Source organism: Schistocerca americana, chromosome 1, assembly GCF_021461395.2.
Source record: "Schistocerca americana isolate TAMUIC-IGC-003095 chromosome 1, iqSchAmer2.1, whole genome shotgun sequence".
NCBI classification, from domain to species: domain Eukaryota; kingdom Metazoa; phylum Arthropoda; class Insecta; order Orthoptera; family Acrididae; genus Schistocerca; species Schistocerca americana.
Window position 1 is genome coordinate 893,431,526 of NC_060119.1, and position 27,891 is coordinate 893,459,416.

Below are 27,891 nucleotides of genomic sequence, written 5' to 3' on the forward strand. Positions count from 1 at the left end.
AGGTGATTACCAAAGAAACACACTATCAAATGGCTGACATCTCATCTTATTGTTCTGGTGGAAACACGTCTAGTTCAACTTTTGACCCATAATAAGTACCAGTAGTTAATGCAGATGATGGAAATGTAACTCCCACAAATGTGATACCATGTAAATGACCACACATGTGGGGTGAAAACAGAAAGACCTGAATGACCTCCGTATTATTCCTCAGTAATTTGTCCTGCTGCATTTATTAGAGACTTAGAGGATTCCACTCCCTGCAATTTGTTCAAATTGTTGATAACTGATTATTTAATTTATTGGATTGTTATGTAGACTAATGTTTATGCTGAACAGAGATATCTTACAGACCCATGACATGTGGGAAGATGGAAACTTTTTAGGAATAAACATCCTCATGGGCATAAACCCACGTGCAGGTAGAGGGATTACTGGACGTCAGTGCCTGATCTTCATGATAGTTAGATTAGTTCAGTGATGGCCATTAATTGTTTTGGGTGGCTTTTGTCTCATTTGCATCTAAATGACAACAGGTGCATGCCAAAGCAAGATGAACAGAGTTATGATAAACTTTTGAAGTTACATCCACTTTTTCTGTCGTGGCTGACAGTTTCAGAAGTACCTATCATCCAAGTGATGTTGTATGAGCAGATGATTTAATGATCAAACTCAAAGATGTGTCATCCTTAGAACAGTACTTACTAAAAAAAAAGTCAAAAGAGGCTATAGAGTGTGGATGTTAGCAGACAAGTCTGGTGGATGTTAGCAGACAAGTCTGGTTGATGTTAGCAGACAAGTCTGGTTACATGCTGAAATTTGACATTTGTATGTGTAAAATAGATAACACAACAAAAAAATGTCATGGGTGGATTGTGGTAAAATAGCTGCTAACTGGTCTTGAAGGGAAAAAATGAGAGTTTTCTTTGAGAGTTGTTTTACCAGTGCACAATTGCTAGAGAATCTGGAAAGGAAACATGGTGAATGTGACCGGGGTACAGGTGACACTGTGTCGTTCTGTAAAATGGAATAACAAAAGAACTATGCATTTGTTGTCAAACTTTCATGACTGGAGAATTACAGTAGAAGTATTGTGGAAAGAAAAGGTTGGAACTATGACCCTCTGCTGGTGGTTGATTGCAATGGAAATATGAAATACGTGTATAAATTATATCAAAGGAAATCAACAATATGAAACTGACAATAAGTGTCAGAAATGGTGGCCTCATATCTTTTGGTACTTATTGGTGCAAGTATCATGAATGCCTTTGTGCTTCACTAGGAACTGAAGCTTGCAACAGTGACAATGATGAATTTTTGGATAGAGGTGTCCAGAAGTCTTGTGAGCAGTGCACTGATTTCTTCAAGAAATAAAGGCAGACACCTGTGCAATCCAATACAGAGTACATCTACATCTACACCTACATCTATGTGGATACTCTGCAAATCACATTTAAGTGCCTGGCAGAGGGTTCATCAAACCACCTTCACAATTATCTATTATTCCAATCTCGTATAGCGCATGGAAAGAACGAACACCTACATCTTTCCCTATGAGCTCTGATTTCCCTTATTTTATTGTGGTGATCATTTCTCCCTATGTAGGTCAGTGTCAACAAACCATTTTCGCATTCGGAGGAGAAAGTTAGTGATTGGAATTTCATGAGAAGATTCTGTCGCAACAAAAAATGCCTTTCTTTTAATGATGTCCAGCCCAAATCCTGTAACATTCAGTGGTGCTCTCTCCCATGTTTTGTGATAATACAAAATGTGCTGCCCTTCTTTGAACTTTTTCGATGTACTCCGTCAGTACTTTCTGGTAAGGATCCCACACCGCGTGGCAGTATTCTAAAAGAGCGTACTGTAGCAGTCTCCTTAGTAGATCTGTTACATTTTCTAAGTGTCCTGCCAATAAAATGCAGTCTTTGGTTAGCTTTCCCCACAACATTTTCTATGTTTTCCTTCCAATTTAAGTTGTTTGTAGTTGTAATTCCTAGGTATTTAGTTGAATTTACGGCCTCTAGATTAGATTGATTTATCGTGTACCTAAGTTTCACGAATTCCCTTCAGCACTCATGTGGATGACCTCACACTGTTTGTTATTTAGGGTCAACTGCCAATTTTCACACCATTCAGATATCTTTTCTAAATCTTTTTGCAATTTCTTTTGATCTTCTGATGACTTTATTAGTCGATAAACGACAGCGTCATCTGCAAACAACCTAAGATGGCTGCTCATATTAACTCCCAAATCATTTTGTATAGATAAGGAACAGCAAAGGGCCTCTAACACTACCTTGGGGAACGCCAGAAATCACTTCTGTTTTACTCGATGACATTCCATCAATTACTATGAACTGTGACCTCTCTGACAGGAAATCACTGATGCAGTCACATAACTTAGACAAAATTCCGTAAGCACACAATTTCACTACAAGGTGCTTGTGTGGTACTGTGTCAAAAGCCTTCCGGAAATCCAATCCAGAAATATGGAATCTATGTGAAATCCCTTGTCAGTAGCACTCTACACTTCATGCAAATAGAGAGCTAGTTGTGTTTCACGAGAACGATGTTTTCTAAACCCATGTTGACTGTGTGTCAGTAGACCGTTTTCTTTGAGGTAATTCGTAATGTCCGAACACAATATATGTTCCAGAATCCTGCTGCATATTGACGTTAATGATATGGGCCTGTAATTAAGTGGATTACCCCTACTACCTTTCTTGAATATTGGAGTGACAGGTGCAACCGTCCAGTCTTTGGGTAGCAAAAAGAAACTTTGTGTGCCTTAAAGCGTGAACAGAAATAACAGCACACCAGCCACAAAGAATTACGTGACGAAGTTGTGCAAATTGCAGCACCAAGGAAAATCAGATAAGAATCAAATGGATGTGTTGCATGTGCTAGGTACCTCTCTGCTTAGGTAAAAAACAAGTCTTACTTCCAAGACTAGTATGCTGCTTGATGTGTTACATGTAGCTGGTTCATCTGTTTCAGCAAGAACAAATCCTGCATCCAATACTACCATGTAACAGTGTTTTCAAATAACAATTTTGAAGAAAAAAATCGCAATATTTATTTGTCTTATTGTAACATAATTGTATAACATATTACTATTTTTTTATAAAATTATTCAACAAATAAGTCTTGTGCAATAAGGCTCAAAATTTCTATCCCTGTGCACTAAAGAGTTAAATGTTTCCAAAGAGCTATGTCACTGACAGTTAGAAGGCACTTGCATTGCTTGCTCAGAAGTGCCCATTGTGATAGAGTTTACATGAGGTGGGGGAGGGGGAACTGTAACTATTAGGTTCCGTAACTCAATTGGTTAAAATGAAACCCTTACAGGATCACTTTGTTGTCCACCAGTCTGTCCATCTTTTAAGACCCTACTTCCTCAGGAATGGGTAGAGGCATCAAGTTGAAATTTATCTCAAATACCAAGGTAAATTTCCCATGGCAGTGTAAAATATTTAAACTTCTAAGTCAATGCAGTCAAAAGATACAGTCATTAATATTACATGTTTTGATTCTCACAAGATGACTCATAAAATCTATAGATGAACTATCTACGTTACACAGTTAAGTTCCCACGGAGTGCGAGTCCTACTTACACTTGACCGGTTTTTTATTTTTTTGTAGTTTCTCATGCATGGAGAAAATATTACTATATACTGAGTTGAAGTATACACAGATTTTAACTGAATTTTCCACATTCTCCACAAAAAGAGAAAAGTGTGTTCTTACAACACAATATCACTGTTTCAAATATTTGTGGGTGTTAAATGGAAAAAGTCTTGACATGTTGAAAATCTAGTATTTATTTTATGTAGTTCTATGCAATTTGTAAGTAATGCTATAGGGGAAAAAAGCTTTCCTTCTGTACAAAGTTAGGGTTTTTTTAAATTGTTTTCAATTGTCAGTTTCAAAGATTCACGTTATAAACCAATGGAACAGGACAGCTATACATCAAACAGTTCCATCTGCAACAGGATGACAAAATACTGTAATTTGTTCCTTTTATTGTGTGACACACAGTTTGTATTAGCAGCCGAAATTTTGTGTGTAGTGCTTTTATAAATTTGACTATCACACCGTCCTCCCACAGGATACGAAAATGTACATGGACAAGGAGCCAAAACGTCACAGTGTGGAATTTCATGTTCCTCACTACATTGTGAAAGCCTTCCTCCCACAGAACATGCAACCATATGTGGATGAGGAGCTAGTGATGTCACAATTTAGAATTCCCGGTTCCACCACACTGCAAAATGTGAAATGAAGAATCTGGCATGCCAAATGTTTGTCTCGTGAAGAGAAATATGGCCATTGCGATACAGCATTAGTTTCACATCACAAGCAGAACTAAGGAGCCACCATACTGTATGCGGTTAAACTCCATAATTATTGTGAATATAAGTCATTACAAAGCATCAGTGCAGTGAGGACTCTTGAAAATGTATCATTTTAGATATGATTCGTTATGACAGGAAACTACATATGCTTTTAGTGTCATTAATTGTGTTATGAAAGTATACAGTTTCAGTGCAATGGCACAATGATGCTCTATCAAAAGTGCGTTGTTTTAGGTACAATTTGTCATAGTTAAATATCAAATAATTGCATTTTTAGATATAGTCGTTACACAATGTATGCACATGAGTGAGGTGCTGCAGTCATATTGAAACTGTAGCGTAGTTGATCACATCATGAACTATAAAGGGGAAGGTAACAGGTTTGCATCTAGCTACTTCCAATCATCCACTCCCCACTCCATCCTTCTATATGATTCTGTGTCTTTCTATTAATTTAATAAAAGTATTATCTGCAATAGTCAATGTTATTTATACGAAATAATGTATTTGCTGCAAAAAAAAAAAAAAAAAAACCCATAACTGGAATGTTTTCCCAGTGGCCAGTAATCTTAACGTCTTTGTCAGAAAGTAAACATAAGTTACACACTGGCATTTTTTGCTATTATGAAACTTACTGTAAATTATATATGTTGAAACCCCATCTTACATTTTTGTGTGGTTCAGACATAAAAAACACAAAATTGAGTACAATGCAGAATCGAGGAAAATGTTACTAAAAAAAAAAAAACAATGTGTAATTGGCATATATCATTAAAAATTGCAAATTACATTGTATAAAATCTATCTAACTGGAGGAAATTAAATGTACAATTCAATGTTTATACGAGGGCTGGAACTTAAATAGTGGCAACTATTTATTCACAACCGATACAAAAGAGTTACACGTTTGCACCTGTTACTGTTCTTGGAAGTAGTCACCAGCGTTGTGTAGAACCCATTGCCAATTATGTGAAAAGCGTAGTATACCGTTAGCAGAGCCTGTTCTGTTGATAGTGCGAATGGAGCAGTCTGAAGTTATGGTGATTCTCGTGTACGGCTGTAATGGTGTTATCCTGACGCATTATACTCCCCCATGGCATACCGTCAATGCACAGTATTAGTGTTTGTTTTTGGAGCTTCACCTGTGACAAGCTTTGTGAAAGAAGCGGCGACACTGTCTTCGCAACCCACCCATCATTTTGCCCAGCAATGCTTGGGCACATACAGCGCAAGCTGTGGCTGCTCCGTTTGGTCGATGAGACTGGCAAGTACTGTACCATCCACCATACTCCACAGACTAAGTCTTTGTGACTTTGATTTGATTCCAAAGATGAAGGAACCACTTCGTGGCATTCGATTCAGAACTGTTCCTGAGATTCGACAGACAGTGGACTGCTCCATTTGCACCATCTACAGAACAGGCTCTGTTAACGGTATACTGCGCCTTCCACATCACTGGCAATGGGTTCTACACAACACTGGTGACTACTTTGAAAGATAGTAACAGGTGAAAACATGTAACTCTTTTGTATCGGTTGTGAATAAATAGTTGCCACTATTTAAGTTCCAACTCTTGTATGATAATTTGTGGTAATGAATTTCATCAGTTCTTAAAAAGTCACAGGTGTGTAACAGCAAGTAAAAACTCATCAAAAAATTGAAATAGATATCTGGGTTTAAGGCAATTGAGCTGGTTTCCGACATGCTATGATCACAAATTAAACATTAAAAACATGCGTTTTTGAGAGATCATCCTTTGTGATCACCCAGAAAAAAGCAAAAATTGATGAACATGTTGAATTAAACCAGAAACATGACAGCAGCTAAGTGGTTAACCTATAAGCATAAATGCGGACATCTGCTTAATGACATACTTTTGTCACCATTGCTGTTACTGTTTAATGCTTTTCATATGAGCCGTGCTTCATTTGCTCACCACCCTTAAAGTGTTATTTTAGGCTTGATGAGAGAAACAGATGTATGAAAAAATGAGTATACTTGCCCAATTGAAATTACAAGCTTATTAGAAATCTGCTCAGTGAATTTCCGTACACTGTGTAAAATGTACATTTGAAAGAAAGGTGTTACAGTTTTGCTTCATGCCCTCTATCTCTGCTGCCAGTCCTTATGATCTATAGTGTGTGGTGTGTGGGGTGCAAAGTATATACATGTGCAGTGTATTTAGTTGTTGCAGCTGTATAATGTCAGATTTGAACAAGAAATTCTTTAAAATGTGTTATAGCAAAACCCTTGTTCTATTTCCTTGTGAAATCTCTTATACAGCATGTCATCTGTACGAACAGTGTTTTTTCAGCGCGCCATCAAAATGTCTTCACCCCTACCAGCACTCCCTTCGCTGAAGGGCAACTCCCCCTCTCCACACATCCTGTAGGTGAGCTCTTTTTACACGCGTTAGTGTCGGTTGGTGACTGCGCTGGCTATTGAGTTCAGTAGCCAGAAATGGGTGACATTTCTTAGATTATGACTGAGCGTATTCTTCGAGACCCAGTGTTTGAATTTAAGAGGTTGATGATTGACATTGTTGCTAAATACAGTACATCGAAAATAAAGGCAAAAAGATGAGACTGAGTTATAAGTGACACAAGAAAAGGTGGTGGCTGGGACCCTTCATCACGTATTGACTCGGTTCGGAACACTTTGCGTCGACTGTCTTGTTTTTCCATTACCGCTGCAACTTAGCAGTAGTTGTATCATAATTGCACAGTGAAGCTAAATGTTGCAAGTTGTGTTGGCAACACCAATTGTGGATTACGTCAGCATTTACTCTCTCACATCTTCCACCTCCATGATGACCTAAAATATTCATTTAGCTCCGCCACCACCCGTGGTGTGAAACATCTGTCTTTTGTGTCTATCGTTCAGTCACATCAAATGTCAATAGGAAGAAAACGGGACGAACTCAAGTGAGATGTTGAGTAAGAACTTAGAGTGAAGGTAAACTTTACTAGGAAGAAATGTGAAATTGGGAATTTTTAGCATTGATGTAATGGGTTTCTCACATTGGTTATGAATTTATGGTGTAGAATCACAAGAAACATAAAATCGGAGAATGTAAGATTGAAGTTCCACTGTATACTTACCTATTGTTTTCATGGACTGCCTCATGTTTGCATCTTGCTAGTAAACATATTTCTCAGTGATGGTGAGCAGCTTAAACAAAAAAAAAACAAAAAAAAAAAACCACTTCCTCTATCTAAATAAAATTATGAAATGAATCCGATTTTGAAACCTATATGAAGCATGCTATTTCAGAGTCACTGGAATCAGTAGAGCATTGAGAATATGGGTGTTATGCTCGGACTGACATTTGACACTAAACTTTGTTCAATTTAAAAATGAAAATTAGATGCAGATTCAATTGAGTTAATGAATAACTTATTCTAGTATGTATCTCATATTGTTATAAAACATCATGTAGTGTTCCTCTTCCAGCTAGTCACTGTTCAAGCCATCATTGTGTCCAGAATTTGCTTTGCAACTTTCTGCGTGCTTTCATAATTGCTGGAGAGCATTGCAGTCGTGAATCATGATGAGTATGATCAATGGGCAGGTCATTTCAAGGCATGCACCAACTGCTATGGGCATGATATCTAATGTGCTTTGTGGTGAGAAACATGTCCCTTGTGAGGACAGCTTTAGTGAGGAAAATGTCAAACTCTATTTCTACATGACAGGTCGGACCATTCGGCCAAAATATGTGACAATGAACTCTACACGAATAACACTTGAATACACAACTCCAAGCACGATTGAAATGCAGAAAGTGGATATGTTGATGTTTTATAGAATGGGAATGTGCCATACATGGCATGCATCATTTGTTTGTGAGGCCCAGTAAGAACTGTCAAGCTAGTACACTTATAAAAACAAACAGTGGGAGCTTTTTAGAGGATAGGCATGAAAATTTGATTCAGTTGCCCATAATGTGGCAAGTATGAGACCTATTTTCAGCTAGCTTAAAAAGTCTACATTCTAATGTTAAATGTGAAACTTCAATACTTAACAAATGGCTATCATTTAATGAAGTTGGATTATTTTTCTAGTAATTGTGTTTTACTGACAGAAATAAATTTCTTTTTTAGCAGCATCAAGTGAAGAAAATATGGATGCCATTAAGAGGGATCTGGAATCTGCTGTACCTGTTGATGCAAGCTGTGAAGATGAAGCCAAAGTTGCCACTCCTGTAATTTCACATAACAGCAACATAAGGTCCAGCAGAGAAGTGAAACAAGAGAAATGTGATGAAATACCTAATGTGAAAACAGAAATGGCAGAGGAGTGTAAAAAGGAGATTGTAAGTGATAGTAATGTTTACGAAGAGACTGTAGAACTTACAGAAGGGCCTGCAATGTGCAGTGAAGTAGTTGTATCTCCAATAACATCAACACCATATGCAGAAGTGGAAATTTCAACTACTACACCTGAGAGTTGTACGGAAGTTGAAATTTCTACCAGTTCAGATGCAAAAGTTGCCACTGATGATAATAGAGAACATGAGAATGATGATACCAGACACCAAAAAGATAAGGTAATGTATAATGCAGATTATTTACAGCATATAAAACTTTTTGTGATAAACAGTTTGTCATATTTGTAGCAGACTGATTTTTTTGCAACATTCCTGTTAATCTCATTGCAAGACATTTGTTCAGTTTAATTAGTTTGAACCTTTTCAAACTAGCATGTTGAGAGCTACCAGTCAAGCCATAATTGAGGTGTGCCCAACTTAGAATATGAACCAGGATGAGGAGGAACAGCAAGTGCCTATTCAGTTTTGTTGCAAAGGTGATTTTTTTAGTGGTAACGAAATGTGAACTGATGCAGAAGGTCAGTACTAAGTTAAAAAACTTCTCGGGTGACAAAAGCTTTTCATAAGAGAAGAGAGACGTTGAAGGAGGGCAAACAAAGCAATCAACTGACAACAACTTGGACAAATTTTTACACCACAAAAATATTGTTAAACTGATTCTACAGGATTGGGTCGTGATATCCGGGATGGTAAAATAATGTTGATCACCAAATGGCTAGTTTCACAGATATTTTGTAAAGGCTGGAACCAGTAGAAGCTGTATGCAAGGTTTTGCACCACAAGATGTTCTGCAGGAGCAAATAAATGACTAAAGTCTAATCTTTTCAAGATTTATTCATGATTGACTCTAATGAGTACCTTTTCAACAAAATATTTATTGACGAGACTTGGTGATTAAGGGTACTCAAGGAAGAAAAGGAAAGATGGAGATGGAGATGGAGATGATGATGATGGTGACTGTTTATTTCGATAGTAGTGGTGTAATTCAGAAAGAATCCTTGCCTCCAGGTAAAGTAAAACAATAACTAATGTATCATCATACAGCACGTCCTGTAGTGTACCAAGTGAGGTAATGGAGTCACATTAGGGTGTAGTAGAGCTTATATTCTTGTCTGGCAATCGAGACTTATATTTTCCTAACTCTACTGATAAATGCTGGGCTGGTTCCCATAAAAAGAATATCGCTGATTCTTCCCCTCCCTTTATTGAAGGACCTCAGTCTGGAAATATTGTGAAACCATACATTTTGAAATGAAGCAGTGGGATAGAGCAGGGCTGTCAAAGTAAAGAAAAACTCTATTGTTGGGTTCAAATTAATGATATGAATATAATAGAGGGAAACATTCCACGTGGGAAAAATATATCTAAAAACAAAGATGATGTAACTTACCAAACGAAAGTGTTGGTATGTTGATAGAGACACTGACAAACACAAACACACACACAAAATTCAAGCTTTCGCAACCCTTGGAAGGAGAGGGAAAGACGTAAGGATGTGAGTTTTAAGGGAGAGGGTAAGGAGTCATTCCAATCCCGGGAGCGGAAAGACTTACCTTAGGGGGAAAAAAGGACAGGTATAAACTCACTCACACACACACACACACACACACACACACACACACACACACATATCCATCCGCACATATACAGGCACAAGCAGACATACCTAAAGGTCTTTACATTTGTCTGCTTGTGTCCGTATATGTGCGGATGGATATGTGTGTGTGTGCAAGTGTATACTTGTCCCTTTTTCCCCCTAAGTTAACTCTTTCCACTCCCGGGATTGGAATGACTCCTTACCCTCTCCCTTAAAACCCACATCCTTTTGTCTTTCCCTCTCCTTCCCTCTTTCCTGATGAGGCAACCGTGGGTTGCGAAAGCTTGAATTTTGTGTGTGTGTATTTGTGTTTGTCAGTGTCTCTATCAACATACCAACGCTTTCGTTTGGTAACTTACATCATCTTTGTTTTTAGATATAAAGAAAAACTCTGAAAGATATGTTCAGTTATGCTGTCCTGACAGTCATCCCTCATTGCATAGGTGTTACATGTAGATGATTCAGGTCTCAGATTAAATATTCAATGCTATAGACATGTTGAGTTCACATGTGGTGCTGTAGATGGATATACATTTACTAAAGTTGTTTGGTGTGCTCTGCAAAAATAGTTGCAAATTACCTTGGCCTAGTGGCTTGGTGAATCTTCGGTCTTAATGGCTGGAAGCTGGTTAAGGGGATGATGGAATACAACCCCATGTTTCTCAGTGTTTTGGTAGCAACTAGTACCCAACCATTTCAAAACACTGCCAGTCACTGGTACTAGCAAAAATATAGATTTAGTGGACCAGACACTTTATGTCCTCCTTTTCCTTTTCTTTTTCTGCCTCTTCCCAATCTAGAATCTACCGAGAAGTTAGGATGATAACTTGGTGTAGAAAATTTTGTTTAAACATTGATGCTCACAACCATTAAGCAGACATGGTCACTGACTACTGTCTGTATTGGATGGTGTCTACAGAGATAAACTATCTGACGTTACGGACAAAGGAATGTTGAATTTCAAAACATTTACTGAAATAGAATGTCTTGTGTCTCATCTCATTTACTGGTATCTCTTTGTTTTTAGACTCTGTTAAATCTTGTCTCATAGTTGTTATTATGTTATATGATATATAAAACACACCTTTCACTTGACTATTATGTTCTGCTAAGCATATACTCAGACGCTTTTATCTATGTACAGTTTACTACTATAGCTAATATTGCTACTACTATTACAGACTAAAATAGAGTTATCAATGTTAAACATAGTTAAATGATCATTAATTTTTGGATGAAACAATATCATCAGTAGGAAAAATACTTGTACACAATGCAAGTTTTGTGAGGCATGTGCTAAAGTTTCCTAAATTATAATATGAATTGTTCAGTTGTCATAAGTTAATCAGTTTGCAGCACTATCATTAGGGACCTGAAAAATGCACATTTTGTGATAAATGCAAATATAAATGTAAATTGTGCCTCAAAAAAGTGTGAAATTACCTAATAAATGCTATTTTATAGCAAATTGTATACAGGTGAACTATTGTATTGGAGGTAGTTTGATATAGCTTTATTTTCTGGATATAAATATTGAAAATTAACCAACTTTCGGTTACTTGTATCACACATTATTTGGCGAAAACTGTTTTGGAAAAATAATGCATCGAGAACATATCTGCAAAAAAAAAAAAAAAGGATCAGAATTGCAATGATGTATCAGTGCACTTGATGCTCTGGTTTCTCACCAGTTATGTGTTGTTGAATGGTCTGTGTAATATTTGTGCTGCGTAATGCAATGTGGTACTTGACCTTGGAATCTAGTGTCTTAAGATAATGAATGAACAAAGAATTTTATGTATGTTAGTCTACTAGCTAAAGTTCAAATTTAGTTTAATACAGACATTTTAATGTGGTCGTTTTAGGCTATTGGTGTTTTGAACCATGGTTTTGTCAAATACTGGTGGAGGTCAGCCCAGGACTTCCTTGTTTAAAATGCTGATAACCTCAGCAAGTAGTTGCATGGTAACCTTTATCGAACACATGGATTGTTATCTTTTCTTATTCTGAAGTGAGAGAAGAGACTAATCCTTGTCCATCACAGAGTTCTATTAAGCTCCTCACAACACCAGAAGGGATTGGTGATCACTGTGACCATACATCAGTTCAGATTCTGCAGGAACACAGAACACAAGTGTAGGCTGGCTGCGCTGCAAGAGAGAGGCAGCACTTCTTTTCTCACAGCACTCCTCTCCACCTCTGGTTGTCATAATGCTAGTTTGTTTACACTGATGTCTGACTACCAATGTTCGCAGTCTGAAGTATAGTATGATCAAATGATGAGAGGCTTAAACTCGAGAGGCTCTGGGAACACGGCAGCCTCATGGTGTTGTCAGCAGACAAGGGGAACTCCGCAATCATTTTGCATCGGGCAGAGTATGACGAAAAAGTGTTAAACTTCTGGAGGACCCTGCATACAGTCTTTTGGTTTGTGACCCTACAGTCAAAGTGGACAAGAAGACCAGGGCTCTGTTGAAAGAAACCGATTTGCCTGACAAGGTCACAAACAACTACCATTGGGAGCAGCAGTTTCATGTAGACTATATGGGCTGCCAAAAGTACTCATAGACGGCATGCCACTGCACCCTACTATCAGGAAAATTGATGCATGAACATACCCAACAATCAAGTTATTCAAGAAACTGCTGTTCCCATATGTGGGGCAATGTATTCACCACACCCGCAACTCGGAGGACTTCTTGCAACATCTTGAGCAACTACATATCACAGAATCTGACATAATGGTTAGTTTTGATGTTGCATCTCTGTTCATTAGGGTGCCACTGAAGGACTCATTGCAATTGATTGCAGAGAAATTTGATGATTCTCTGTTCAGGCGTATAGTGATCACAACTTATTTCTATACAGGGATCAATAATGCAAGCATACAGAAGATGTAGCTGTGGACAGACCTCTGTCTCCAGTGGTTGACAATATGTTCATGGAGAGACTTGAAGATGAGGAATTAGAGGCAGCTAGATACGAATCCACATGCTTTTTCAGATGTGTGGATAATGCCTTTGTGGTTCGGCCTCACGGTTGAGAGAGGTACAATGGTTTTCTGGCATATCTTAATGTATGCCACCCCAAATATTAATTTCATTAATAACTGGAAAAAAAGGATAGCCAGTTGCCATTTCTGGATGTACTTGGTGGAAGGAGAACAGATGTGTTGTTTGGCGACAGTGTATATAACACATCTACACACCTGGTTTAAACATTCAAGCCAGCAGCTGTGACCACCCATCCCAGAGGAATGGAGTTCTGAAGAAATGAGCATCTGTGATCAGTGTTGTGCAAGCATGGATACATGCCCAAACAGATTGAAAAGGCATTTCAACCACCCACAATGTCAAACAATCTAGAACAAGAGCAAGAAGCGGCAAACGTGGCATACCTACCCGATGCTGAATCTATTTCTGCAAAAATCAGCAAGATTCTTGGGAAACATAACATCAAGTGTATGTACTGTCCACCTACCAATGTAAAAGGACTACTGGGAAGTGTGAAAAGTGACCTGGGACTATTAAAGTCGGAATTTGTAATATACTTTCCCAATGTGGCATGTCATACACTCGCCAAACAACTAGGACAGTGGACATCAGATGCAAAGAACATCAGAGGCACACCTGACTAAGACAGGCAACTAAATCAGCCATTGCCAAGCACTTTCTGGAACTCAGTGATTCCATGAACTATGATGAAATGAGGGTTCTAAAACAGACCAGCTTCCCCCTCCCCCCTCTCCCCCTCCCCCTTCTCCCTCTTGCCCCCTCCCACCTCCCCCAGTACTGTGGCCGGCCAGGGTGGCCGAGCGGTTCTAGGCGCTACAGTCTGGAACCACGTGACCGCTACGGTTGCAGGTTCGAATCCTGCTTCAGGCATGGGTGTGTGTGATGTCCTTAGGTTGGTTAGGTTTAAGTAGTTCTAAGTTCTAGGGGACTGATGACTTTAGAAGTTAAGTCCCATAGTGCTCAGAGCCATTTGAACCCAGTACTGTGGCAGTGTTATAAGAGAGTCAGGTGAAGGTGGTTGAAAGCCTTGTGAATTGTAACACTGGATACCAACGCAGTAGTGTTTGGGATCCTGCACTAGAGTTGCTGAAAATACAGCGGAGGCAGCAGCTGGAGGAGAAGAAGAAAGAACTGAGGGAGTGGACGTGGGGAAGAACCCCAGGCACACTGGACCAAAGAGGGGACACCTATGGCTGCTGCTAGCAGGAATGGACTGTAGACATTAATCCTGTAACCAGCCATGAAGTGGACCTATTCCACTCAATAAACAGTCTCAGGATGATGAAGATAACAAGTCATCTTGTTGGAATATTGTGCAGGAATGACACTGATTCTTCGCAGCACCCCAAGATAATGGATTGCCATGAAAGTCTGAAGAATTTCAGAAAACTCAAAGTGTAAATAGAGGCGGAAGAAGAAAACAAGCAAAGACCATTTTGGAACTGTTGAAGGTTTTGCAAATGCAAACGTTCTGGTCAAGGTGCTCCCCAAAATCACCACTTTTGCTAGCAGTCTATTTGAAGGGGCTAGTCTTCATCTTCAGGCAATTGCATAACATTTTTTAAATGTGTATGTCGAAATCATTCGTAATAAAATTAGATGCAAATTTTGTCACATATATGCAAATTTCACCAAAAATATATGCAAATCTCACCAAAAATTGATGTGAATTTTGGCAAAACAGCTGTTACACTTTCAGGCCCCTAACTTTCATAGAAGTTAATTTTTTTTTTTTTTAATTAACTCTTTTATTAGTATTTTATTGAAGGTCTTTTTGTCACTGAACTTGTTTTAGTAATCTTATTGATCACAACTCTTATAGCAGTTATCATTTTGTTGCTGGCAGTACTCAAAAATATTTTTGGTTTGACAGAATTCCGTGAGTGATGAAAGACAAGTGACAATTACAACAAGCGAAGTTGTTACAACAACTACTACCATAACTACACAGCATAAAATACATATAGTTGATGGCCATGTCCAAAGTATGCAGAAGAAAGAGGTTCTCTCCAAAGCTATGAGTAATAGCAGTTTGAAGAAAGTAGAAGTGGGAACAGAAAATACACCTGCAAGGTAACATTTCTAGAACATGAACAAGAATATTGCTTTTCTCTTATTAGTTTAGAATTGGTACTATTATAGTTCTTTTTACTACTGTATTCATTGCTGTTGTACTCCAGAATACTGTGGATGAAAATATAATTATAAATACTAGGAAATATTTAATGCAGAATAATTTCTCTTCACTCTTTAATAACTGTTTGTCACCCCCCTCTCCCTCCCCCCTTTCTTTTACAATATTTGACAAAAGATGTAATTTCACTTACATTTCAGTGTTTTAAGATCACAATAAACTTTTTGGAGCATTATGTGTATGTTACTGTATTAAACAAAATATTTTTAAATGATTGCAAAAGTTGGTTACAATGTAATTGATAGAGAACTTAAGCCCATCTTACATGGAGTAAGATTTGCTATTACCTTGTTCATGACGACTGGTAGCATCTTCATACACTCTTCTTGTGTATCCCAATGCGGAACGCAGGTGGTACGCCATCCTGCAATGTCCAAAACATAAAAGAGCCTAGATAGCCACTGCCAACGATAGTGTAAACATAGTTCGTACATACATGTACAGTGCCACCTGGGTTTTTCATTCTTCAACTTGTGTACAAGCCTATACTTCTTTTTACGCTGGCAGGGAGACCTCACTGGACGTGAGGCCATTTCCTAGGAAGGCCTATGGCTGTGTGTCTGAGAAGGATTGTGTGATAGCTATTGAGGCTCTAATAATTGTACCAGAGTGGTCTATTAATTGTTCCAAATTTGGCTTATAAAACCACAATTCTTCTAGAACAATAACAGTAGCGGCATAGTTTATCTTATTCCCATAGAATGTTGATGCTAGATCGTCGATACGCTGCTGCGATGTAGGAACCAGGAAGGCGAGGTGTAGATCATCAGGATAATTTCTTATGTGTTCCCAATTGGCATAAAAAAATTCCAACGCAGACATGAGCTGTAAAAATAATCTTTATTTAGAACGTGACAGTTCCCTTCCTTCTACAAAACGTCATATACACTCTATTTCTTACAATGAATGTAACATACTTCACTTCACTTTGTACTACATCATTTTTAGCAGGTTCGTCCCCTGCAATCTGTACACCGATATAAAATGGATTCACTCCTTGAAATAGCTTATTCTTACATTTACATTGATTTTCTAAATCTACCCATGATTTTACTTTACCGATTTCAGCACTGGTTTCCGGTTTACAATATGTAACGAACTTAAATGCATTACGCCTACTATATTTCCTCCAAGGAACACCTGATGACTTATCAGGTTTAAGGCTAAAAGGCCCCAATTTATTAGTACATGCTATTCTAACCTTTTCTAACGCACCCAGATCTTCGAATATTTTTTTTGTTGGCTCTATCATCTAATGTTAATCGCTCAACCCTTACATTAATTCTATAGACATATGTTACAATTTTATTAATTATTACAGCATCATATTTGTTAGCAAAGAAATTAAATTCATCCTTAATATCATAGTGCTTAAGTGTCGTAAAATTATGTGCATTTTCGTCATATTTGTCAGTGGCTCCCATCTTTCCATATTCAAATCTAACACCATCAGTTTGCGTATATTCGGTGCGCCACTTGCACATCCGACCAAAGTACGGCCTAGTCAGAAGAACACGACGGCGTATCCAACGCCTCGGACGTGCACGGCGATTCCGGCCCATCGTCTTCATCCGACGATATGCAAATAGTCTCCGCTTCGGCCTCCACGTCCGACGCCATCTCCTCCTTAACATTTAAACAATGGATTATGTGGCAGTCGGCGTGTACAACGTTCAGTCGTGATATGAGAGCTTCATCACCAATATTAAAGTCATTGGACACAAATATTACAAGTCCTCTATGCTTAATAACCATACCCGGCTTGTTTTTGACATTAACACTGACAGGACGTCCTTCAACAATACGCTTCAAAGTACAAGCAAAAGGACGCCAACGCAACCAGTCAAATTGTTCAAACAATATAACATTGTGTATGCGAGGATCGTAACCTCCGAAACCGAATTCTGAACAAAAAGGCATATAAACATGTTGCTTACGTGTAAGAATTTTTTCAATTAACGTGGATTTGCCAATATTTGTGTCTCCATATAGGTATAATTGCTTTTTACGCACCACTTTGGACCGAAAGGCCTCATTATACCAGCGGACCACGCGGCCCGCCCAGCCATTATATGTCAGATGGCACTCAGTTAGGCAACGTGCAACACACTTCTTGCCCTGAAACGATTCAAAGTACTTCTCAATAAACCTAACACGAGACCAATTATTTACAAGAAAAGGATCTGTGGCACACCGAATATACGCAAACTGATGGTGTTAGATTTGAATATGGAAAGATGGGAGCCACTGACAAATATGACGAAAATGCACATAATTTTACGACGCTTAAGCACTATGATATTAAGGATGAATTTAATTTCTTTGCTAACAAATATGATGCTGTAATAATTAATAAAATTGTAACATATGTCTATAGAATTAATGTAAGGGTTGAGCGATTAACATTAGATGATAGAGCCAATAAAAAAATATTCGAAGATCAGGGTGCGTTAGAAAAGGTTAGAATAGCATGTACTAATAAATTGGGGCCTTTTAGCCTTAAACCTGATAAGTCATCAGGTGTTCCTTGGAGGAAATATAGTAGGCGTAATGCATTTAAGTTCGTTACATATTGTAAACCGGAAACCAGTGCTGAAATCGGTAAAGTAAAATCATGGGTAGATTTAGAAAATCAATGTAAATGTAAGAATAAGCTATTTCAAGGAATGAATCCATTTTATATCGGTGTACAGATTGCAGGGGACGAACCTGCTAAAAATGATGTAGTACAAAGTGAAGTGAAGTATGTTACATTCATTGTAAGAAATAGAGTGTATATGACGTTTTGTAGAAGGAAGGGAACTGTCACGTTCTAAATAAAGATTATTTTTACAGCTCATGGCTTGCGCGGTGGCTCCCTTGTAGGCGCCATTGTCTGCTAGCTGGCTTCCATCCAGGAAGCTTTGTGTGCTTTCCATGACAACTCTGGCACTGTTTGTTTGGAGTCTAATGTTATTGAATACAAGTCAGAAAGATGGTTAACTCACGAGGTGAAACAGAATGTGACAGAGCCTGATTTTAAGAAACTGTTTGGTAAAACAGTTTGATTCTCTTGCATCTCATAGCTTCATTTGTCAGTTTCATGATGAACTGCCTATAATTATGTTAGTAATCATAGTTATTGTGGTATTTCGAGATTAAGTAAACTGCTGCAAAAAATTAGAAGAGTTTGCTTTGCAGAATAGTGTTCATTATGAATTTGCATTTGATACAAATTAGGTCGTACATTACTTTGTACGAAATAAAGTTGACATATTAAGTTACTCTTTAAACTTGGAAAACTAGTACTTCTATATCCAATCTCGAGAAAATGGATTGCATGTAACACACTTCGTTGTGTGCGTGAGCTTATGATTCATTGTAACATACCTTGTCTCCTGTAAACGGTCTGAGGTACTGAAATGAGATTTTGGTAAATGATCACATAAAAAAGAGGAGTGCCTTTTTCCATGGTTAATGTGTAAAACTTACTTATCTGCCATGATATTCAAGCAACTACATATTTTTTCGATGAAGTAATGTAATTTTTAAGGGCCATCAATATTTAGTGAAATGAGAATTTTTATGGGTTTGGCAAAATATAAGTGAAAAAATTGCAATTTTATTTTTATACCAAGAAGGGGATTTTTCATATACTATTGACCTGTCTTGCCCTCAGTTGCTAGTTTAATAATTCACTGCTTCAGCATTCTCCTGCAATTTCAGCAGCATTAGAATGTTAGGGAATGTAGCTTTGTAAACTTTGCTGTGTTTTGGCAAAAAGAAGCAAATTTTAACTTGACAATGAGAGAAGTTACATATTATTAAAAAATCATCACTGATGATATTTCTCTGAATGAGGGGGAAAAAAGACTAAGAAGTCTGGAAATAATAAATGACCACTTCTGTTGCAATTTTGGAGGGATGTTATACCCCAGTGTGCTTTCAGTTCTGAATGGACGGGACTGAAACTGACCAGATGATTTTATTTCTGATCTAAGTGGTCTGAGAAATATGATTACATTTCAGTTTGAAGATTCCTGTCAACTGCCCATCAAGGAGTAAACAGGTATTTTAGATGAAGTAGTACAATCCTTCACTCTGTATAGGGATAGGAATTAAAAGATGGTATACAGTGACTTAGCAACTGTCATGGGATAGGCACCTAACATCATGTGGGTCCTCTTCTGGCCCTGTGGATTGCAGTGAGATGCCATGGGAGTGAGTATACAAGTCACTGGTACTCGTCAGAAGGCATCCAATATGAAATCGTTTTCAGACTGGCAGCCAATTCTGTTATGTTTGTGGATGCAGGATCGATGGCACAGAGTCTGCATCCATGGCATTCCAAATATGCTTGATGGGGCTCAAATCTGGGCTCCAGAGTGGTTATCTCAGTTTTTGGACCTCCCCTGCACGTTCCAGGAACCATTCCTGGGTGACGTGGGAGCAATGTGGTGGCCTGTTAACATCTTGAAATGCCACAGAACTGTCAGGGTGTTGGAAGGCCAGGAATGAGTGGAGATGGTCCTGAGCAGCTCAATGCATCATGGACAATTCAGAGACCCTTCTAGAACAACTAGGGGGCCCATTCAATACCAGAAAATGCACCCTGGATCGTAACAGACACACCACCACCCTGGACCTCACGTTCTTGGCAGGTGGGATCCATAGATTAATGTGGTTTGTTCCACACATGGTGCCTTCCACAGCATGATGCAGATGAAATCATGATTCGTCTGACCATATCACATTAACGCCATTGTCCTAGTGTCCATTCCTGGTGATTGATGACAAATGCAAGCCGTTGTGCCTGATGACGTTAGGTTAACGGTGGCACCTGTGTGCAGTGCTGGCTCTCATACGCCATGGAACCCATTTTTCTGTGGGTTATCCACTGGGAAATGTGTCTAGCATATCCTGTGTTGAAATGAGGTGTGATTTTTGTACTGTTACTCTTCTGTCAGTATTAATGATCCATCTTAGACATTGCTGGTTATGGTCGTCAAGGGTGACTGGATGGCCAGTAGTTCATTTGTTGTGGACAGTGACATCCACACTCAACCATTCATGATACACTATGGACACAGTTGAATGTGTGAAACCATATTCCTCCACCATGACCACTGTACCCATTCAAAAGTTGTCAGCTCATGACAGTGTTGCATGTTACACCAATCACTTGCGCAGCCACTTCTCAAAGTCTCGTATACAACTGCAGCTGGCATGGGGCCATGCATTGTGCATATAACGCACCTAAGCCATCTGTGCCCCACTATCCCATGGCATTTGCTAAGTCAGTGTGCTACATGCTTTGAATTGTTTTCATTCAATATGTTACGTACATTTCATATGCAGTAATGTATGGCCTAACATACACCAAATGCAAATGTATAGAAACCTCTATGTTTCATTGCAAACTATTGAAATTTGTTGCAGTAGATGGCAATCTTGAAATATCACAGTAGCTGTGACCATTAATGAAAGGAATAGACAGTTCATCATAAAACAGACGAATGAAGCTATTAAATCCATGAGGACCAAATTTTTTTTACCAAATAACAACAATATGGAAAGGATAGATTGCTACTTACCATATAGAGGAGGCATGAAGGCTCTGACAGCACAATGAAAAACACTGCTAAAATATTAAAGCTTTTCGTCAAAGTCCTCCTCCTGCAGTAGAAAACATACAGAAATAAAGATGAGAAACAAATACTAACAAAGAGATAGAGGGGCTGGCCAGTACTTACCTCAGCTCAGTACAGCCGATAGATACACAAAAAACAGAACCAAAAATTTTACGTTCCTAGCTTTCGGAACAAATGTTCCTTCATCAGGGAGGAGAGAGGGGAAAGAAAGGGAAGAAGGGAAAGTAGATTCAGTTACTCACAATCCAGGTTATGAAGCAACAGGGAAAGGAAAACAGGGAGGGTAGCAAGGATGGAGGCATGGTTGTCAGAGGGAAGCCAAAGATAAAGATGATATAGACTACAGAGTGGCAGCAGCAAGATTGTTTTTAGAGAAATAAATATAGGGTGTGGTGGAAAAATGAGCAAATTTGGTTATAGTGAAACAGCTCAAAGGTTATATTCTATGACATTTTTAGTCACCACAACAAAATCATTCTGTATTGCCATTTCACACTATGTTCACCTTTTGAAAATGATGGTTTTTTAGGTGTCCACCATTGTTATGTTCGCACTCAGACAGTCTGCGATTTAAATCATTCACGGCACATTCAAGCATCTGTGTAGGAGAGTTGATGATTTTTGCACAAATTGTGTCTTTCAGTTTTGTAATTGTGTCTAGCATACACTCTGAGATTCAGGAACCCATGAAGGAAGTAATCAGAAGCCAATAAGTTGGGAGATCTGGGAGGTCACAAATGTCCCCATTCCTTGAAATGGTGTGATTACCATACACTCCGTGCACTGCTGCCATTGGAATTTGAGCACAACAAGATATAGCACCATCTTGCTGAAACCAGTACTCATTTGCAGGAAACTGTTCCAAGTTCAGGGGTGAGGAACGTTCCAGCCATGGTAGCATACTGCCGAGATGTGGTTGTTGTTGCTCTTCCATGTCCATCTTAAAAGAGAAAGGGAAGATTATGCCCATTGAAGAGACAGTGTACCATGCTGTGATTGTCCGTGTAAGGGGCATTGATGGAGTTCATGAGGATTATCCTCACCAGTAATGGCAGTTATTTCTTTTTCACGCAACCATTGAGATGTAAATGTGCCTAGTCACACATCTGTAGCATATTTAAGAAGCCTTCATTGTCTCTAATTTTAGTCAACAGTGTCTTCGCTTTTCGTAATCACTTTCATTTAACTTTTGCGCAACTTGTATCTTGTATGGTTGCAACTTTAAATGATTCTGCACATTTCTGTACACACTATGACTGGATGTTCACAATACCGCTGCAGTTTGTCTCGCAGAACACTTTGGAATGTAGGTTGCAACATTTTGCACCTCCTCTATTCATTCCTGTTAGTGACAACTTCTGGACCTTCCTGGCGATTTCAGCTTGAGTGCAGTTCATGTTGCTTTAAAATTTTTCACCCATAAGCTGATTGCATATGCCGATGGTACAGGATCATTCCATCTTCGGTCGAAATGATGATGGTATTCCTGTCTAGCAGCAGCAACATAATTGCCATTTTTGCTCCAGCATACCATTTCAGCAAATAGTGAACCTAACTGAAACATATTGCAAACATTCAGTGTTGCCAGCAGTACCATTCCACTTTTAGAGACTAATTAAAACAACCCGTTTTTCTACCACACCCTGTATATGAATATGAAATACAGTATAAACTCAGATGTTAGGAAGTCTCTTCTGGAAGTAATTATTTGGAGAGCTGTTTTGTATGGAAGTGAAATATGGGTGGTAAACAGGTCAGAAAAGAAGAGAATAGGAACTTTTGGAATATGGCATTACAAAAGAATTTCGATTGGTATATTGGATAACTGATGAAGAGTAACTGAATCAGGTTGATGAGAAACGAGCTTTTCGACCAAAATAAGGAATGGATTTACAGGGCACACCCTAAGACACCAAAGAGTACTTAGTTGGTTATCAGAGGGTGAAAGATAATACTAGTAGAAAACAAGAAGACAGAGAGAGAGTAAGAAAATGAAGGGAAAAGTATGCACAGACACATAAAAGCAGTCATACTTTCTGCACAGCGTTTGTGAATGGAATGCATAGAAACTTTAGTGTGGGATAGTGCTAGTCAGATATTACATGCCGTATTTACTCGAATCTAAGCCACACTTTTTTTACCGGTTTTTGTAATCCAAAAAACTGCCTGCAACTTAGAATCGAGTGCGAAGGAAGTGGAAGTTCTGAAAAATGTTGGTAGGTGCTGCCACAACTAACTTCTGCCATCGAATATATGTAGCGCTACACAGGCATGCTTTGCAGGCACAAAGATAAATACTGACAGCAAAACCTCTGTGTCGGCAAATAAATTAAAAGAAAAGGTAGAAGAATGTAAACATTATGCCGTGTATTCTTTCGTGTTTGCTGCTATCTCATTTAAATCCTGTCTGCGGAATAAACTACGAAGCTAGAGTGAGACAACAGCAAACACGGAAGAATATACATATCATGTCATGTTTATATTCGTATTATTCTTATGCTGAATAGTGATACAGTCAGAAATGAAGCACAGCAACTGACTAGATTTTATCTAAGATGACTCTAATTTCTGTGCAGAATGTAATGTACATCTGCAAAGATTTTCAAACTGAGAAAAATTTTCGCTAAACTCTCGTTCAGAACATCTTCTGTCATATGCAATGTATTATTTGGTTCTTATTGATCGTTATCAAAGAAAGCAGCAGTGTAAGTAACAACAAATAGCAGTCTCTTGCCATTGTTTCGCTTGTAAGACAGTTCCTCTCTTTTTTTATTGTAAACGGTGGTAGCGCGCACAAAAGCGAGCTATGCCCCGAGTGGCTACAGGTCGTAAACACTCATTATCAGAATGCGACAAACAGTGCATGACACAGTACAATAATGCATTTTCAGCTTAGAGTAACGTAAACACCTATAACAAAGAGAACGGCACTTATCAGATCAAAACACAATAAGCAATCGATTCAAACCAGACAAAGCACATGAAAAAGGAAGGGTACCCGTATAAATACGGACGGAGCGCCTGACACATAGCAATGGCTACGTGGTAAATCTTAGCTGTTAAGCTTGCGACTCGAACCAAACTACTGTAGCTGTATCTTCATCCATTCAACCTAAATTGTGTCTCATGTTACAATGGACATTTTTGTTTCTATTTGGAGGTGCGGTCTAAAACTTTTCTCTCCCCTTGAATTTTGAGTCTCAAATTCCAGGTGTGGCTTAGAATCGGGAAATTTTTTTTTCCTTGATTTAGAGTCTCATTTTTCAGGTGCGGCTTAGATTTGAGTGCGGCTTAGATTCGAGTAAATACAGTATGCTTGTTGATGTCCTTTGTCGTCATCAATTTTTCTCTTTTTTGAAAAATAGCTCAAAACATGAAGATAAAACCAAGCTAAAAACAGTCTCTACATAGACTCCATGTGCTTAATGTTTGTACAGTTAGAAGTCAAATACGTGGGTACTCATTAAGAACATTTTGCAGGAATGTATTGAATGTCTTCTGCTTGATATAGTGACGTTGAAAATTGAATTGAAGAATCTTCCTGAGGATTTTGCATCCTGCTCTAGTCTGGGAAATTTTTATATCATATTTTTTGGTCTGTCATTTCCATTTCCCCATTCACAACATATTGTGACAAACTTGGAACACAGTTGTCCTCTATTATCTGTAAGTATTCAGACATGATTTGCTAGTGGTAAAGTGAATGCCTGAGAACCAAAAAGTCACAGGATCTAACCCTAGTCAGACGGTGGGATATTTCAGTCTCCCTTTAAGCCAGTCTTCACATATCAGTTAAGAGTAGGTTAAGAGCTCACTCAGCACTGTCCAGTTAAGACTTACAGCAGGCTGTTGAAATTGTCGCCATCTTGATCATCATCATAATAATAATAATACCACCATAATGATCTATCATTTTCTTAAGACTAGCACTTTGTTGTGCATAACTTGTGACAGTCTCATTTTGCAGGTATTGACCTACAAGTCCCCACCATCTCTTTTAATTAGCTATGTAATATTTATTTTCCTATTTGTATTCAGGTACTTCATAGGCATTGCTATTATTATTGTGCTGTGCCCTATGTTTTATATCTAGATGAGGTGCCCTTTTCCATAATTCAGATTACAAATCAGATCTTTTTTTAGCAGATGCACAAAAAATTTCACCTTTTGTACCTTTGATGGTCACCTTTTCTGTCACTTTGTCCTGTACCTCTGTGCTTAAAATTTTACACGTTTCCTCTCTTCAGAAGGGGCATAAGGTGAAATGTAACCTACCATTCAGCAATCTTCACATCTTTTTTACACAACCTACATTGTCATGGAAGAACTTCTCTTTAACATTACAATCATTCCCAACTAGTAACAATGAACTACACTCATGAAACACTGCAATTTAAAGAATCTGTGGTAATATGCAAGCACGGTTGTTGAATTGTATAAAGTCTTAATAACTAAATTCTTAAAATGTGTAGTACATAATAGTAATAGTGTATCCAATAACATTAATCATATTGATAGATAAGAAAATTTTGCCAAGTGGTAGCAAATTGAAACATGAAGGATCTAGCTACTAGTAGCTGAGTGTACAGGACTGATAATCAAGAGAATGGTATTGCTTAGGGTTTAGAAAAAGTGACCCAGAGCCATGCATTGGGACATAAATGTTGAAAACTTCTATTGTACCTAAATGGATTTTAGTATCTATATATGTGTTTGAAATCTACAAAGCAAATTTGAGTTAAAGACAAGACTTATTATATAGTGGAAGTGTTGATCAGTGAACAGTCCTATAAACAAAAACTATAACTTATTAACTCAGTAATTTCGAAGTTTGTGGCCATATACATGCATACAGCAACATTGTCCTGTACTGCGACACAAGTGGGGTAATGTACCTTTATCTTAAAATTTCAGTACGTCATGTTTGTTTTGTGATCTGACCTTGCAATCCTATAACACAATGCAATTTCATTGCATTATCATTTAGAAAGTACAGATGACCTTCACAGTGTCTTGTATAACATTGTGGTCCACGAATTTCTTAATTTTTTAATTAGGTTCAATGACTTGAAAAAGGGTTTAGTGAACTTCATGAAGTTTGGTCCCATGAACCTAGGTGGTATATGTTGCTATATTTGCCATTTATCCAAGAACTCTGGTTGGAAAAATCGTGTTGCATGAATGAAACATTTCTATTCATAAAAAGTTGAAACTGACTTTAAAGTTCAAATGTATTGTTACCAAAACGTGTAGAACACTTTTAAAAAAATCAGATGGAATGCTATCAAAGAAATGTAAAAAGTGAGGTATGTGACTGCTGAGTCATAGGTAACTGATTATCAGATTTTCTTTTGATGGATGTAATTTTATTAATAAGACACTTGAAATGGATTTGAAATTTACGACACATCTAATTGGTTATGTTACAGCAGCATTTTAGTGCAACTGTTTTTTATTCACTTGTGTTGTATGTGTAGGCTCAAATTAACATTTTTATTGTTAAACTGTTGCAGTGGAAAGCTACTTAATTCCATACTAACTTCTAAAATAAAATCAGCAAGTGAACTTTCTTCAATCACAATGAAAGTTGATGCCACTGGAGATGCGACGGGGACTGCCATAAAGGGAGAAACGTGTACTAGCTCTTTGGAGACAATTAAAACAGAGGAAGATGATTCTGTTCAAAGAGTGTATTCCAGCTCATCCACGAAAGGTCGTGTGTATTTAAAAAAAATATCAATATCTTCCGCAGACAAACGAAAAAAACGTACACCTGTGAAGTATCCACTTTGTTCAACATTCCAGACAAGAAGCAAACGTCGAAATATGTTAATACTTCCTCAACATGAGTTAAGAAAGCTGGCAAGGCATTCAGGCCGATTACCAGTAAATGGATACCACCATCTAGCAAAAGTGAGTTTCTTTGTTTTTCTCTCTTGTATATGTTACAATTATAAAAATACTTTTACAAGGGAAATATAGTTGTATATGTTGTGGGTGCTATAACCAAATAACAAAAATCATATTCATTTCCAGAGAAATTGTGTAAGATTTTTTCATCAGCTAGTCTAAAATGTCAGAATTACAAACCAGATTGATTATGAGCAAAATATTCTCAGTCTTCTTCCTGTATCTGATTTGAGTATTGGCTCAGATTTTTGGCAACTTCCTGTGTTGTCTTTATCAGGCACTAGTAACAGTTGTTCTTAGTTAGATTTACTCTGTTGGATGCTATAAATTTGTGCAGAGTCTTTAAATATGTCTGCTTGTGTCTGTATGTGTGGATGGATATGTGCGTGTGTGCGAGTGTGTACCTGTCCTTTTTTCCCCCTAAGGTAAGTCTTTCCGCTCCCGGGATTGGAATGACTCCTTACCCTCTCCCTTAAAACCCACTTCCTTTCGTCTTCCCCTCTCCTTCCCTCTTTCCTGATGAGGCAACAGTTTGTTGCGAAAGCTTGAATTTTGTGTGTATGTTTGTGTGTCTATCGACCTGCCAGCGCTTTCGTTCGGTAAGTCACCTCATCTTTGTTTTTATATATAATTTTTCCCACGTGGAATGTTTCCTTCTATTTTTTTATATATATATATATATATATATTTTCTGACTCAAACATTTTGAAACAATATCAAAACTATGTTTTTACTGTGAAATCTAAGAAGACAGCTCTTATTGCAGTGACATTTAGGGATCAGGCATCTGAGCATGAATTACGTTTAGAGTAAATCTATGCTTCTAGTTTATGTTACACTTTCCAGTTTTAAATGTCAAAT

The 27,891-nt window shown here is 38.0% G+C and overlaps 1 protein-coding gene across 1 annotated transcript in view; it reads left to right on the forward strand.

The window, feature by feature from the left end:
* Window positions 1-27,891, forward strand: part of LOC124614612 (nucleosome-remodeling factor subunit NURF301) — a 298,073-nt gene that overhangs the window by 124,009 nt on the left and 146,173 nt on the right. Inside the window, exons 16-18 of the mRNA XM_047142958.1 lie at window positions 8,459-8,904; window positions 15,170-15,369; window positions 26,634-27,033. Coding sequence (XP_046998914.1) covers window positions 8,459-8,904; window positions 15,170-15,369; window positions 26,634-27,033 — 1,046 coding nt within the window. The remainder of the gene's footprint in view (window positions 1-8,458; window positions 8,905-15,169; window positions 15,370-26,633; window positions 27,034-27,891) is intronic.